This window comes from Xenopus tropicalis, chromosome 8 (genome assembly GCF_000004195.4).
Source record: "Xenopus tropicalis strain Nigerian chromosome 8, UCB_Xtro_10.0, whole genome shotgun sequence".
NCBI classification, from domain to species: Eukaryota; Metazoa; Chordata; class Amphibia; order Anura; family Pipidae; genus Xenopus; species Xenopus tropicalis.
Window position 1 is genome coordinate 41331935 of NC_030684.2, and position 12667 is coordinate 41344601.

The 12667-nt window shown below is 40.1% G+C and overlaps 1 protein-coding gene across 1 annotated transcript in view; it reads left to right on the forward strand.

Annotated features, from left to right (window-relative positions):
• Positions 1 to 647: 647 nt before the first annotated feature.
• The window catches only part of ophn1 (oligophrenin 1), an 86337-nt gene continuing 74317 nt past the window's right edge, over positions 648 to 12667 (forward strand). The window contains 2 exon segments of the mRNA NM_001079012.1: positions 648 to 870; positions 1816 to 1975. Of these exon segments, the coding sequence (NP_001072480.1) occupies positions 1822 to 1975 (154 nt within the window). The 5' untranslated portion in view covers positions 648 to 870; positions 1816 to 1821.

Here is a 12667-nt window from a genome sequence, read left to right on the forward strand (position 1 = left end):
GAGTTTAGGTCAATACAAGCAAGGATACTATTGCTAGGCATTGCAGTTGTCACTGTTTAGGTGGTTGTGTTTAGTTCTGTCAGGTCAGTCACACTTGATATGAGGGGGGTGAGCTATGTGTCCAGATTATCTTGGTTGTACCAGTTTCCCCAGATCTTATCATATGCACCCCTTGTTTTGTAAGTTAATTTAATAAGTGGAAGAGCTCCATCCACCAGCCTTCTCCAGAATGTTAGGGAGGGAAGGGTATCTCCCTAATATTGTATTTTTAAGCTACTAAAAAAGCTGCCTTTAAAGTGCCCCTTGCCCTATTACTCTTAAACCCAGCCAGGTTCACCACCTTACCCTGCCAGTAACTCCCTTTCTCAGATTACTATCCCTCCCTGCCAAGCTTGTCTATTGTTCAGCCTGAATTAGGGGCCCATCCCCACCCTGCTTACTGGTTCCCTCACTATTCACTATTTGCAAGCTGTGCTTCTGGATATAGCACTGTCTAGGAAGTGGCGCTTCCCTGAAGAAAGGAGTGGAAAGGAAAACTGTACTGTCCCTTTAAGAGGAGAGAAAGGCAGGAGAGGCTGAGAAGGAGGAGGAGGAGGAAGCTTCACAGTCAGTACAGCCACGAGCCAAGGAAGGAGGCACAAGGAAATCTGGCTGCAAGGACAGGGGACTGACTGCTGCTATCCTGCCACTGTCACTGAGGGATCCCTGAGCTTTGCCTTTCAGAGCGGCGAGCAGGACCTGAGGCACAGGGATGAGAGTAGAACATCAGGATTCCCCTTCCTCCCACAGCACTGTACTGCCAGCCTGAAACACAAAGAGCCATAGGGCAAGCCCTCTATCCCATCTGTTCCCTGCTCAAACAGCAATCAGGTAGGCACTTTGAATTATACATTTGAATAATATTCCTATCAAATTCATCTCAGCACCCCCGGGTTAACCCATTCTGTGCCAGGAAGCTGCAGTCCACACAATCTGAGCCATTGAATGACATTTGGTAAAAGCTTGTCCCTGATACATTGGTAACGGTGGCTTCTAATCCCCCTGCTGTACAGCCTGCCCCATTGATTGATGCTGCCGTACAAAAGGAAGCCATCCTGTGGTTCTCACTCTTGTTTGTTTATAATGTGATGATCCCTGTGGTGCTGCTTCTGTGTCACAGCTCAGCCTGCTCATATCCCCAGGAAGCTCAGGGTCTGCTCCTGCCTGGGCTTTCTGATAACCCCCTTATTCCAGAATAGCCTTCAGCTAGTGTGGGTGTATGCACGCCTGTTAGAAAAGATATGCTGGTTTATGGACAGGTCACATGACATAGGGGGGAATTCTAAATTTATTCACCAGATATCCCAATAGTTTTCTGTCAAAATAGTGCAGGATATGACAGTGCTGCCAAAGTCAAATATTATCTCCTTCCTTATGTAGTGTACATTTCATTCTGGTGCAGACAGCTTCTTCTGTGTATCCTTCTCCAGCGATTAGATTGTAAGTTCTTAGACATAAAGGGTTGTTGGGATTTGTAAAAAATTTAATATATGATATATATATATATATAGAGAGAGAAAGAGAAAGAGACATTTTTGCTAGGTTATACAACTGGTTGTATGTTTATAGTACAGTACATGGCAATAGACAGATAGATAAAGAGAAATAGATAAATAGTCTATATATTTGAATGTGGTTTATGAGGTAAGTCTAGTGTTCTTTCACAGTCTAGGTTTATGTACTGTTAAATATTATTCAAAGTATAATGGTCATGTTTCTCTGTCTTACTTCCCTTGATAAGGTTATTCATTGTTTAATTTTCTGTGCCCTTGGCAGGCAAATATGGGTCACTCACCTCTGGAGTTCAGCGACTGTTACCTGGATAGCCCCATCTTCCGAGAGAGCCTAAAAGGTTACGAGCAAGAGCTGGAGAGGACCAACAAGTTTATCAAAGATGTTATAAAAGATGGGAATGCGTTGATCAGTGCTATAAAAGGTAAGGAAGAAAAGGCTACATTGTGATTTCCAAACCCTAATTGACCAGGATAGGTACTAAAGGTATGGGATCTATTATCTAGGAAGTTCCAAATTACGGGAAGGCCCTCTCCCATAGACTTCATTTTAAACAAAAAAACTCTAATTTTTAAAAATGATTTCTCTTTATAATAATAAAACAGTAACTAGTATTTGATCCTAAGATACGATTAATCCTTACTGGAGCTGAAACAATCACATTGAGTTTATTTATTGTTTAAAATAATTTTTTAGTAGACTTAAAGTAATTGTGGATAGACCCCATATCCGGAACACCTCAGGTCCTAAGCATTCTGGATAATGTTCCATACCTGTAGTATGCATATTTCTCTAGATGGCATTTCGCAAATTCTAAAAACAACAATAAATGAAAAGACACCGGTAGTACTAGCCAAAACCACCCATACCTCTGGCTAGTGACTTTAGCAGCATCTGGCTGTCACTATCCACAACAGATACCAATGTGCTATTGACTTTTTAGGCAGTGACAGAAATTTAGGTCAGTGGTAACAAGGTGGTATTGGTGTTTTCTCTGCCAGAGGGGGAAACACCAAGTATGAAAAAGCCCAAGCTTACTCTAAATGTAGATGTTTTACCACAAATATTTTGTGTATTAAAAACAGGATCACAGGATGGAGATCCTTGGTAATTTCCCTTATAACAGTTGTATTTAAAGTGATATGTGAGTACAGCTATATTACATATATGTTGCTGGGCACACTTAACCAAAATCTCTTTATAAAGAGATATACAGTATTATTATTTTATATTACTATATTAATATATTCTATATATTTTTGCTCGTTACTATTCAGCAGTGGTCTCCAACCTTTTTTACCTGTGAGCAACATTTAAATGTAAAAATTGTTGGGGAGCAACACAAGCATGAAAACATTTCTTAGGGGGTGACCAATAAGGGCTGTGATTGGTTATTTGATAGCCCAATGATGACTGGCAGACTACAGGAGGCTCTGCTTTGACAGTACACATGGTCTTTATGCCTCCAAATCTTGTCTTTAAGTCAGAAATTCAAAAATGAAAACCTGCTTTGAAGCCACTGGGAGCAACATCAGAGGGGTTGGTGAGCAACATGTTGCTCACAAGACACTGGTTGGGGATCATGGCTATACAGTTATACAGTTATACACAGAGCAGTATGAGTAATAAAGAAATTCATCCCTCAGAGTTTAAAAACAAAGTATTGTGAAAGTGTGGCGACTGAAAGTGATTTGCATGATTCCCTCTCATATATACTAATCTTTTCTTTAATTACCCATGTTTGTTTTGATGGCGCTTTAGAGGTTTTTTGACAACTCCAGCTCTTCTTCAACTCTTAAGCTGGCCATATACATACTAATACAATAAAATCTTTCGTAACGATTTTCGCACAGTTTTTTAACTCAGAATTATTGTTTCGATAATTTTCATACCATGGCGATCGATCATTTATTTGACCCGTAAGGTTAAAAAATCTTGATCGGATAGCAATATACTCTGGGCATTTATTATGTATCGGATGATATCCTTGGGGGACCTATAATGAAAGTCACTTTAGTAAGATTGGTGTCTGCCAACTATTTCCTGTTCAGAACATCCTCCGATTTGTTACTTTTATGGCTTTATTGTACAATTTCAGTCTGAATGTTAGTTTTAGATTGTTGCATTTAAACGTTCGACTGATATCCGAATGCTTGTCGGAAGAAGACTAAAATCTGAATGTGTATGGCCAACTTTATTTGTACTATCGTAGGTGACACATTATGGAATATGCGATATCTACAACCAAGCAATGATAAAAATTGCATCTGTACTATTTACATTTTGAGGTGAAGCATTATGGCACATGGGGCATTTTCTCTTCTTGTGTATTTATCTGTTGCCTAGGATTGACATTATTGGAAACAACATGACAATGCAGGTACATGCAGTTATTGGCCAGAAAATGGTATTTAAAACAATTTTAGCCAGTGGGGTTAGCCTGTTTTCATTAACTTTCTGAGAGTTCCCCTATTTGGCCAATTATCCTATTAATGGCCAGTGCAGGCCCATCAGGAGACGGCCATTTGCACAACCCAATGCACTTCTTGCTCCCATCAGGATTTTCTCACCAGCACAGTAGATATCTGGCCAATCCCATGCTATATATTGGTCAGGAAGGCCATTGTTTTGGCCCCATACAGAGACCAGTAAGCTGCAGCTTCAGTCTGGTAGGCAACATTGTCCAGTGTAAGGCCAGCTTTACTTCCAGTTTTTAGTATGCAGTAGATTGGTATATGATTAGGTTTGTGGGTCAGATTATATTGAAAGTAATATGTGTGTGGTACCAATGAGTAGAATGGTTCATCAGAATTCCTCTGAGTAATTTCTGTAAATGAACGGGAGAGCTGGGTGTTACTCTGTAGGTGGAGCAAACTGCATACCTCAGGCTTTATTCACAGTGCAATTTTTTCTTTATTGCTCATAATTGGGCAGATAATCTTGTTAAATGAGCTGACTATTGCCCAGTTTTGCAGCAAAAATAGTTGTCTTTTTGGAGAGATGGTGCCTATAGTAGCAGTGGGAATAATAGCCTCTTGGAAGGAACTGTGGCTGTGGGATAGCAGGTATAGTAGGGAGAGATGGTGCCTATAGTAGCAGTGGGGATAATAGCCTCTGGGAAGGAACTGTGGCTGTGGGATAGCAGGTATAGTAGGGAGAGATGGTGCTTATAGTAGCAGTGGGAATAATAGCCTCTTGGAAGGAACTGTGGCTGTGGGATAGCAGGTATAGTAGGGAGAGATGGTGCCTATAGTAGCAGTGGGGATAATAGCCTCTGGGAAGGGACTGTGGCTGTGGGATAGCAGGTATAGTAGGGAGAGATGGTGCCTATAGTAGCAGTGGGATAATAGCCTCTGAGAAGGGACTGTGGCTGTAGGATAGCAGGTATAGTAGGGAGAGAGGGTGCCTATAGTAGCAGTGGGGGGGATAATAGCCTCTGGGAAGGGACTGGGGCTGTGGAATAGCAGGAATAGTAGGGAGAGATGGTGCCTATAGTAGCAGTGGGATAATAGCCTCTGGGAAGGGACTGTGGCTATGGGATAGCAGGTATAGTAGGGAGAGATGGTTCCTATAGTAGCAGTGGGGATAATAGCCTATGGGAAGGGACTGTGGCTGTGTCATAGCAGGTATAGTAGGGAGAGATGGTGCCTATAGTAGCAGTGGGATAATAGCCTCTGGGAAGGCACTGTGGCTGTGTCATAGCAGGTATAGTAGGGAGAGATGGTGCCTATAGTAGCAGTGGGATAATAGCCTCTGGGAAGGGACTGTGGCTGTGGGATAGCAGGTATAGTAGGGAGAGATGGTGCCTATAGTAGCAGTGGGATAATAGCCTCTGGGAAGGGACTGTGGCTGTGGGATAGCATGTATTGTCTGGTGAACTGGTTCCTATAGTAGCAGTGGAACTGTGGGAAGAAATCGGCTATCACATGGAATTGAGATCTGCTGATTGCTATAACAGCAGTACATAGGCACATGAGAAATGTGTTGTAATTATGGATCATGGTGTTCTGTTGCTCATTGTGGGGGCTGAAAAGCAGGTGGCAAGAATCATTGTTTTCCATCTGGGCTTTTGTTTTTGTTTTTTTTTTTGAGAAATATCACAGGCACAGGCATTTTATGTTGAATGCTTGAAATATTGCCTGTTATGTTAAATCCTGTAACAGAATCTGTTGGGATATCTGTTCTGCTATTGACATATAGACACCTGTAATAGGCATGGGCCCTTCAAGAAAAGGTTCACTGATTGACAGACTTCATCTTGTGAGCGGTTTGTGAATGGTCCCTATGAGAGGTGAAATGCCAAGAATCTTTTATTTAGTGCAGCACAGGGTGCAAAGTGGAAAAACAGATGCAATCCAACATATTTACTTCATTTTGTGTCCTACTGTGCAATTTAAACAATTGCTGAGGGTTTTTGTGCTTCAATTCAGAGTCCAACATTTGCCCAATGGATACAGGTCTGCCAGCGATACATGTTAGTACCCCCCCACCTGTACCCTGACTTGTGCATCATTCAGATTATCTATAATATGGTCCCATGTGAACTTGTCAGGAGAGGATTGCATCAAAAGCACAATGTTATTTTATTTATCAAAAGGACCAGCAGTGTTGCACAGTATTATCACAATAAAGGTGCATGCTATAAATAAATGCAAGGTTAAATTGCAACAGGCCTAAAGATCACTAACACACATTGGAGCCTCATAAAGGGATTACACACGGTGTACAAATTATGGGCAGCCTTTATGTATACTGCCAAGAAATCTGATACCGACACAACTCAGAGAGAAAGCGTGGGAAACCCCATGCACTTTATTATGTCACAAGGCATAGTTTGGGGTGGCCTTTTTATTTAGTTTTAATAGTACTTGCTGAGTTAAATTGCTACAGACCTAAAGATCACTAACACACACAAGGCCTCATAAAGGGATTACACACAGTGTAGAAATTACTGGCAGCTTTTATGTATACTGCCAAGAAAACTGATACCGGCACAACACAGAGAGTGAAAGTGGGGGAAACCCCATGCACTTTATTATGTTACAAGGTGTAGTTTGGGGCTGGCCTCTTCATTTAGTTTTAAAAGCACTTGTTGGGTTAACATCAAATCACTGCTTGGTTTCTTTCCAGAGCTACATTAAGTCACAGAAGCAAACAATGAGAATTATTTTATGACATGCGGGCTGCTTATGTTTTGTGTAGGCATCTTGTAGGAGGCTGAGTGGGATTCAGGCTGGCAGTGATTCCAAGAACTCATGTGCAGAAGAGGAGAGAAACATAGGCATAAACATAGGCCATATATACATATGGCAGTTGTCCTCTTTTTGGCAGGTAGTAGTGTCAAAAATAACCCTTCATTGCTAAAAGTTGCTAGCATCTTGGGAGCTCTGAGTAATTGCGTCCAAATCAGGAGTTCATTGGCACTGTGGCCAAGGATTTTGCATGTTCTTCTCATGTGTTTGTGGGTTTCTTGGTGGTAGTCTGGTTTCCTTCCACACTCCAAAAACATATAGGCAGATTAATTGGCTTCTGCAAAAATTGGTAATAAAGTATGTGATTGTGATAAGATCCATTGAGGCAGGGACTTTTATGTAATCCGTGTAAAGATTGCCATACAGTGCAATAGGGGACATTTTTTTATCTCCACTTTGAAGCTATTACTGTGAGGCCAAGATGCAATACCCATAGCAAACTATTAGGAACATTTACTGATCAGCTATTTAAAAACAAACATCTTACTGGTTGCTCTATTCTAAGTAACTATTGCTTTGGTCTTCCTTTTTTATAGTTTTCAAATGACGAGCCTTTCTATTTCTCCTCTTTCTTGTCTGCAAAATGTTGTCTGGGTCACTAACCCCAGCAACTAAAAAAAAACTGATTGACTGTAAGTCTAAGGTTATTATCATTCTTATTTTTTAATTATTTTATCTATGCTGTTCAGGCCTTCTCATATTCAATTATGATATCCCAGTTGCTATGTGTTTGCTGGGGTAATTAAGCCATAGCAATCAGCCCACTCTTCAACAAACTACTACTACTGTCTATATCACAATAAAGGTTAATTTAAAGATAAACTACCCTTTACTGCTTAAGTAGACTCTGATGAATCTCAAAACATTCTTAAACGATAAAAATATCTACAATTTGAATGGAGTAAAAAAAGGTCTGTAGGGAAATAACATTGTTTTTTCATGGAAAAATCCAGGCTAACATATTTTGGGAAGCACTTAAGCAGAAAGCCAGAGTTTGCTTCACATGTAAATAAAGGGTAAGTTAGGTATTAGATATTTAACTGATTTACCGACAACACTGTAATTTCAATTAAGATCAAACAATTACTGGAACAATAAGGAATTATTATATTCCCTCCTGCTAATGTTTTGGGGATTTCCAACTGTATTGTCCCATTAATACGTTTCCAATAATTTCCTGACCTTCACTGAGCTTTGAGTACAGGGGGATAATCCAGGCAAGCAAAGGAAATCTGTGTGGTTTTCTAGCAACAGAAACCTGCATTTAATGATACAAACTTCCTTCCTAACCCCAGAAAAATGAGTTCAGCATTTATTTTGCTTCTTACTGAAAAATGTTATTGGGAAAAATAGCAAAAAATATGTTCATATTATAGAATTCAAGGACCATTTTTTGCTGCCACATATTAAAAAAAGTGTTTTTTAAAATTTAGTTAAAAAAAGGAAAAAAGAGCCTTTATGTTTTCTATCCTATTTACTCATAGAAACTTTTGATCCATTACATTACTCCCCATCTATGATCTGCCGATGGCATTTACCTGTCACTGCACACCATTTTCAGAGGGTAAAGTCATACAGGTTTAGATATATTATCTGGAGTGCTTGGGACCTGTGGTTTTTTGGATAAGGGACCTATTATACCTTAAGTCTGCTAAAAATAATTGAAACATTAAATAAACTCAATAGGGTTCTTCTGCCACCAATATGGATTCATGCAGTTTAGTTCCCACCAAGTATAAGGTACTGTTTTATTAATACAGAGAAACAGGAAATTGGTTTTAAAAATTAGAATTATTTGCTTAAAATGGACTCTATGGGAGAGGGTCCCCACAATTCAGAGCTTTCTGGATAACGGGTTGATGGATAAGGGATCCAATGCCTGTATTTTCAAGCTGAAAAGCACCCCACGAATGCTATTCCTATCAAGCAATTGAAGGCTACATATTGGCAGCATATTTACTAGAAACACCATGTGTGACACAAGCTTAAGGGCTCAACTACACAAGTTTTATCATCAACCCCCTCTTGTATTTTTTTTGTCACACAGGTATCTGAAGATAGAGTGCTGGTACAGGTTAAACACAGTAATTATGCCAGGTGCAGCAGAATGGTTAGAACTTGTACCAGTATACCCAGACACCCTTTGGCACTGTGGGTGGCTGGGGCAGGCTAAATTACTGGTATAGATAAATGAGTATACACTCCTCCTGTGTATTTCAACTTACCGAAAAGAGCCCAAAACAACCACTGGCATCTCCCAGTGACATGAACAGGAAACATGCAACAGTCATTAATTTTCCATTCAATAGATGAGACTATGATGAGTTTTTGGTCTTCCTCTGCCAGCTTATATACACCAGCAGAGAATATGCTCTATGTGCCCATGGATACAGCTTAAGCCAGGCCTGGACTGGGATTCAAAGTGGGCTCTGGCATTTAATGTACACAGAGGCCCAAACAGCCCCAAGCTATACCACTAAAAATGATTGTCTATGGCATCTTACAGCAGCCCCTCTGGCAAATCCACCGATTGTCAGTATGGACTTGGCTTAAGCTCAGGAGAGCCCCTCTGTATACTCTTCATTACAGGCTGCAGCTCTGGAGCAGTAACTATACCCTGTTTTCTATTTTCCAGTGGCAGGCAAAAAAAGATAGAAGTGCACAATGGACCCTAGTGTGTGATTGTATAATAGAAACCTAAGATTATTAGCGCCACTGGGGCAGGGACTGATGTGAATGATGTGTGTTTTCTCTGATTATACATGTGGAATATCTAGGTGTTATATAAATAAAGCATGATAAAAACAATAATAAATAAGACTAGCTTTATCGTGCAGTGATAAGCCTTGTGTATACGTGTACATTCTGGATATATGGATCAGATATTTTCCTATGCTTGCTTAAAAGAGCCACATTTCTTAAAGAAATGACTGATGTTCCATATTTGGCATCAAGGAAATACATGAGCTGAGCATTTGTTGCATAAGATACTTGAAGAAATACAGACCTGTGTAATGTTCAAACGAATAGAAGAAGAGGTTACACATATGCTTCTATGGTATTTCCCCCTTTTATGCTTTTTTCCTGTGTGATCATTGCAACTACTGGATTCATCTGCAGACTCGTCTTTGAAATATCTGGGTTAAAGTAATCACAACTTTGTAGCTGAATTGCAGCACCCTTTCTTCTTCTCACTCCCTACTGTGACAGTCAAATCTTGCCACTATTGCCCATGCTATATCAGTGAGGCATTGGTCTGTGTGCCCAGCTGGAGATCTTGGGGCTGACCACTCATGAAGAAAGATTTGCAGCTAGTGAGAACCTGCTGGTGTGTCCCCATATATGACTCACTCTTGTTTTAATACCGTTTTTTCAAGTCACTTTTGATGCATTCAGTCATATCAAGAGTCATGTTTCCAAGACTTGGGTGTATTTATTTACCCACAGTGCAATTTTGCCATGCTTTTTCTCTGCAACGCACCATTTTTGACCCGCGTCATTACAGGCACAATGCGGGGAAATTGCCCACTGTGTCTGTGGATGTAAATGAGCCCTTCTCATTGAACCTTTCTTCTTCACTTGGTTCTATCATGTAACAATGTCCTTAACTTTCCCTTGCCCTCAGGTACTTGCTGAAAATACACCAGCTCATCTGTCTATTTTCTTGCCTGAAATACAGCCTTGTGCTTTGTGCTTTAATATGGCCATGGAACTCCTTTGTGACTTTTTATATCCTTATATTGTACAATAGGGGTACATTAATTCCAATATAATACACAAGACCAGGTCAAACCTAATCTTATATATTTTGTGTATACGTATTGCTCCTGCAAACTGCAAAGAGTAAATTTAGAAATAGGGCTTTATTGTGTTGTCATTTATAATCGATTATTACATAATTTGTATCTGTGACACTTGTGTCACATGACTCATTTAAGTGTGCTGATTGTAAAAAAACAATCTACTTCCAAATGCAAAATATAATATGTTTCAAGTATAAAAGTACTCAGTTTGCAGCCTTCAAGGTCATGGAACCTTATGTGTTCCCATAGAGGGTGTATTACTGCATATATGTGTGTTTGCATGTACATATATTGCAAAAGCAAAAATATATAGTTTTTTACCAGAATGTGTGTGCCAGTACTGATGCCTTGTAATGCTGTGCTTGCATATCCAGTTTTCCCTCTGATGAAACATGCAAGCAGCCTTAGTCAGCTACATTGGTTTTCTAAAAACATTGTGAATAATATAGTCCGGACCAACCACATGCACTTAGAACTTCCTTGTTTGGGGTTTTTTTGGGCACATTCCAGTGCAAGCAGCTATATTTATTTCCCTATACATGTGCTGAGTTGGTCTGAGTTTGTTTTTAAAGTATCATTGTGTGTATGTGAAGGAAAGAATTAACCTATGATTTGCCTATTTGGAGGGATTTCATATGTTTCAGAGCTGGGATCTGACACTTCTGGAGGGCCCTAAACAACTCAAACAAATGTTTCTTTTTTAAAAAACTGATTATGTTATAACTGATATGTCAGACTACACTGCCCTTGTACCAGAGGAGCTCCCAGTAGGGCCCACTGGGATTCCTATCAAAGGCCTATATAATACATTTAGTACTGTCTAAGGGCCCTGGATGCCAGGTCGTCTTGTGGGCTTTAGGAAGCTGAGTTTGATGCTCTATAAACCTAACTGACTACACTTTTACCGCATCATGTGTCATGTGGTCAAAGTTAAAAAAAAAAAAAGGAAGAAAGTTTTCTTGAAGAGATGAACAGATTGCAGGGTTTCAGATCTTCTTTTTGTTCCAATGCAACAAAAAGGCATATTTATAAATTCCCATTTCTTAACATTGCCAGGTGATACAGTAACTGTTGCTATACATAGTTTTACAAACTCATATTTTGATTATTTATTTCCTGTTGGCTATATAGCACTGACACATTTTACCCAGTGATTTACAGACATTATTCATTGTTCCCTATCCCAGTGGAGCTTACAGTCGTCTCTTATTTCCATGAGATGAAGCGCATAGAAAATAAACCTCTTCATGATAGTTCCTGATAACTCCCTGTTCGCGGGCGACTAATCTCCCCCATGTGCCAGAGCCCTTAAGCTACCATCAGGTTGGACAATATGTGAAATTTTGTATTATTGTGAAAACAGATTTGTTTGTCAAGAATGCTGTTTTTTTTTGTATGCTTTGCCCTTGCAGTACAGCAACGTAGCTAATGTCAGGTTTGTGTTTTACGAACAGGTCATTTGGCCACTATCTATATTGGTAATGCCGGTAACATTGCCCAAAAACCACTTGTATTTGACCTCTTTAGCAGAGGAGGAATTGTTCCATAAATGGCTCTAGCAGTGAAAGAGTTACCATTTCGAAAGGAGCCCCCTTGTTGGCGTCATTGCTGTGGAAGAGAGCGCCCTTTCAAACTTTACACTTGGAAAAGTGTGCTCTTATCAGAGTTGCAGGAAGATCAGGGAACCAACAAAGGGGATGCTGTATGTAGGGCACTCGCTGTCTGCTCTTGTCGCCTGCTAACAAGCAGAGCCTTGTTTACCTTCACCCAAGAAAAAAAGTTTTGGCCAGCAGAGTAACTGTGTGAGCAACTGGCTTCTCATTCACTGCAAGACCAGATGTGTTGTGACATGAACAGAATATGCAGCAGCAGACAGTGAGGGGCTACAGTCTGCCAGCTTCCTGCTGCCTTCGTCAGCATGCACTTTGCTATTATATATAATTACACATGCAAACAGGTTTCTCTTACAATCAAACTGACAGTTTTAGAAAGTCTAAATCCAGGCATGTGCTATTAAAATCTTTGCACATAGCTTTCCTTAGTATCCTGACGGTAGTGACC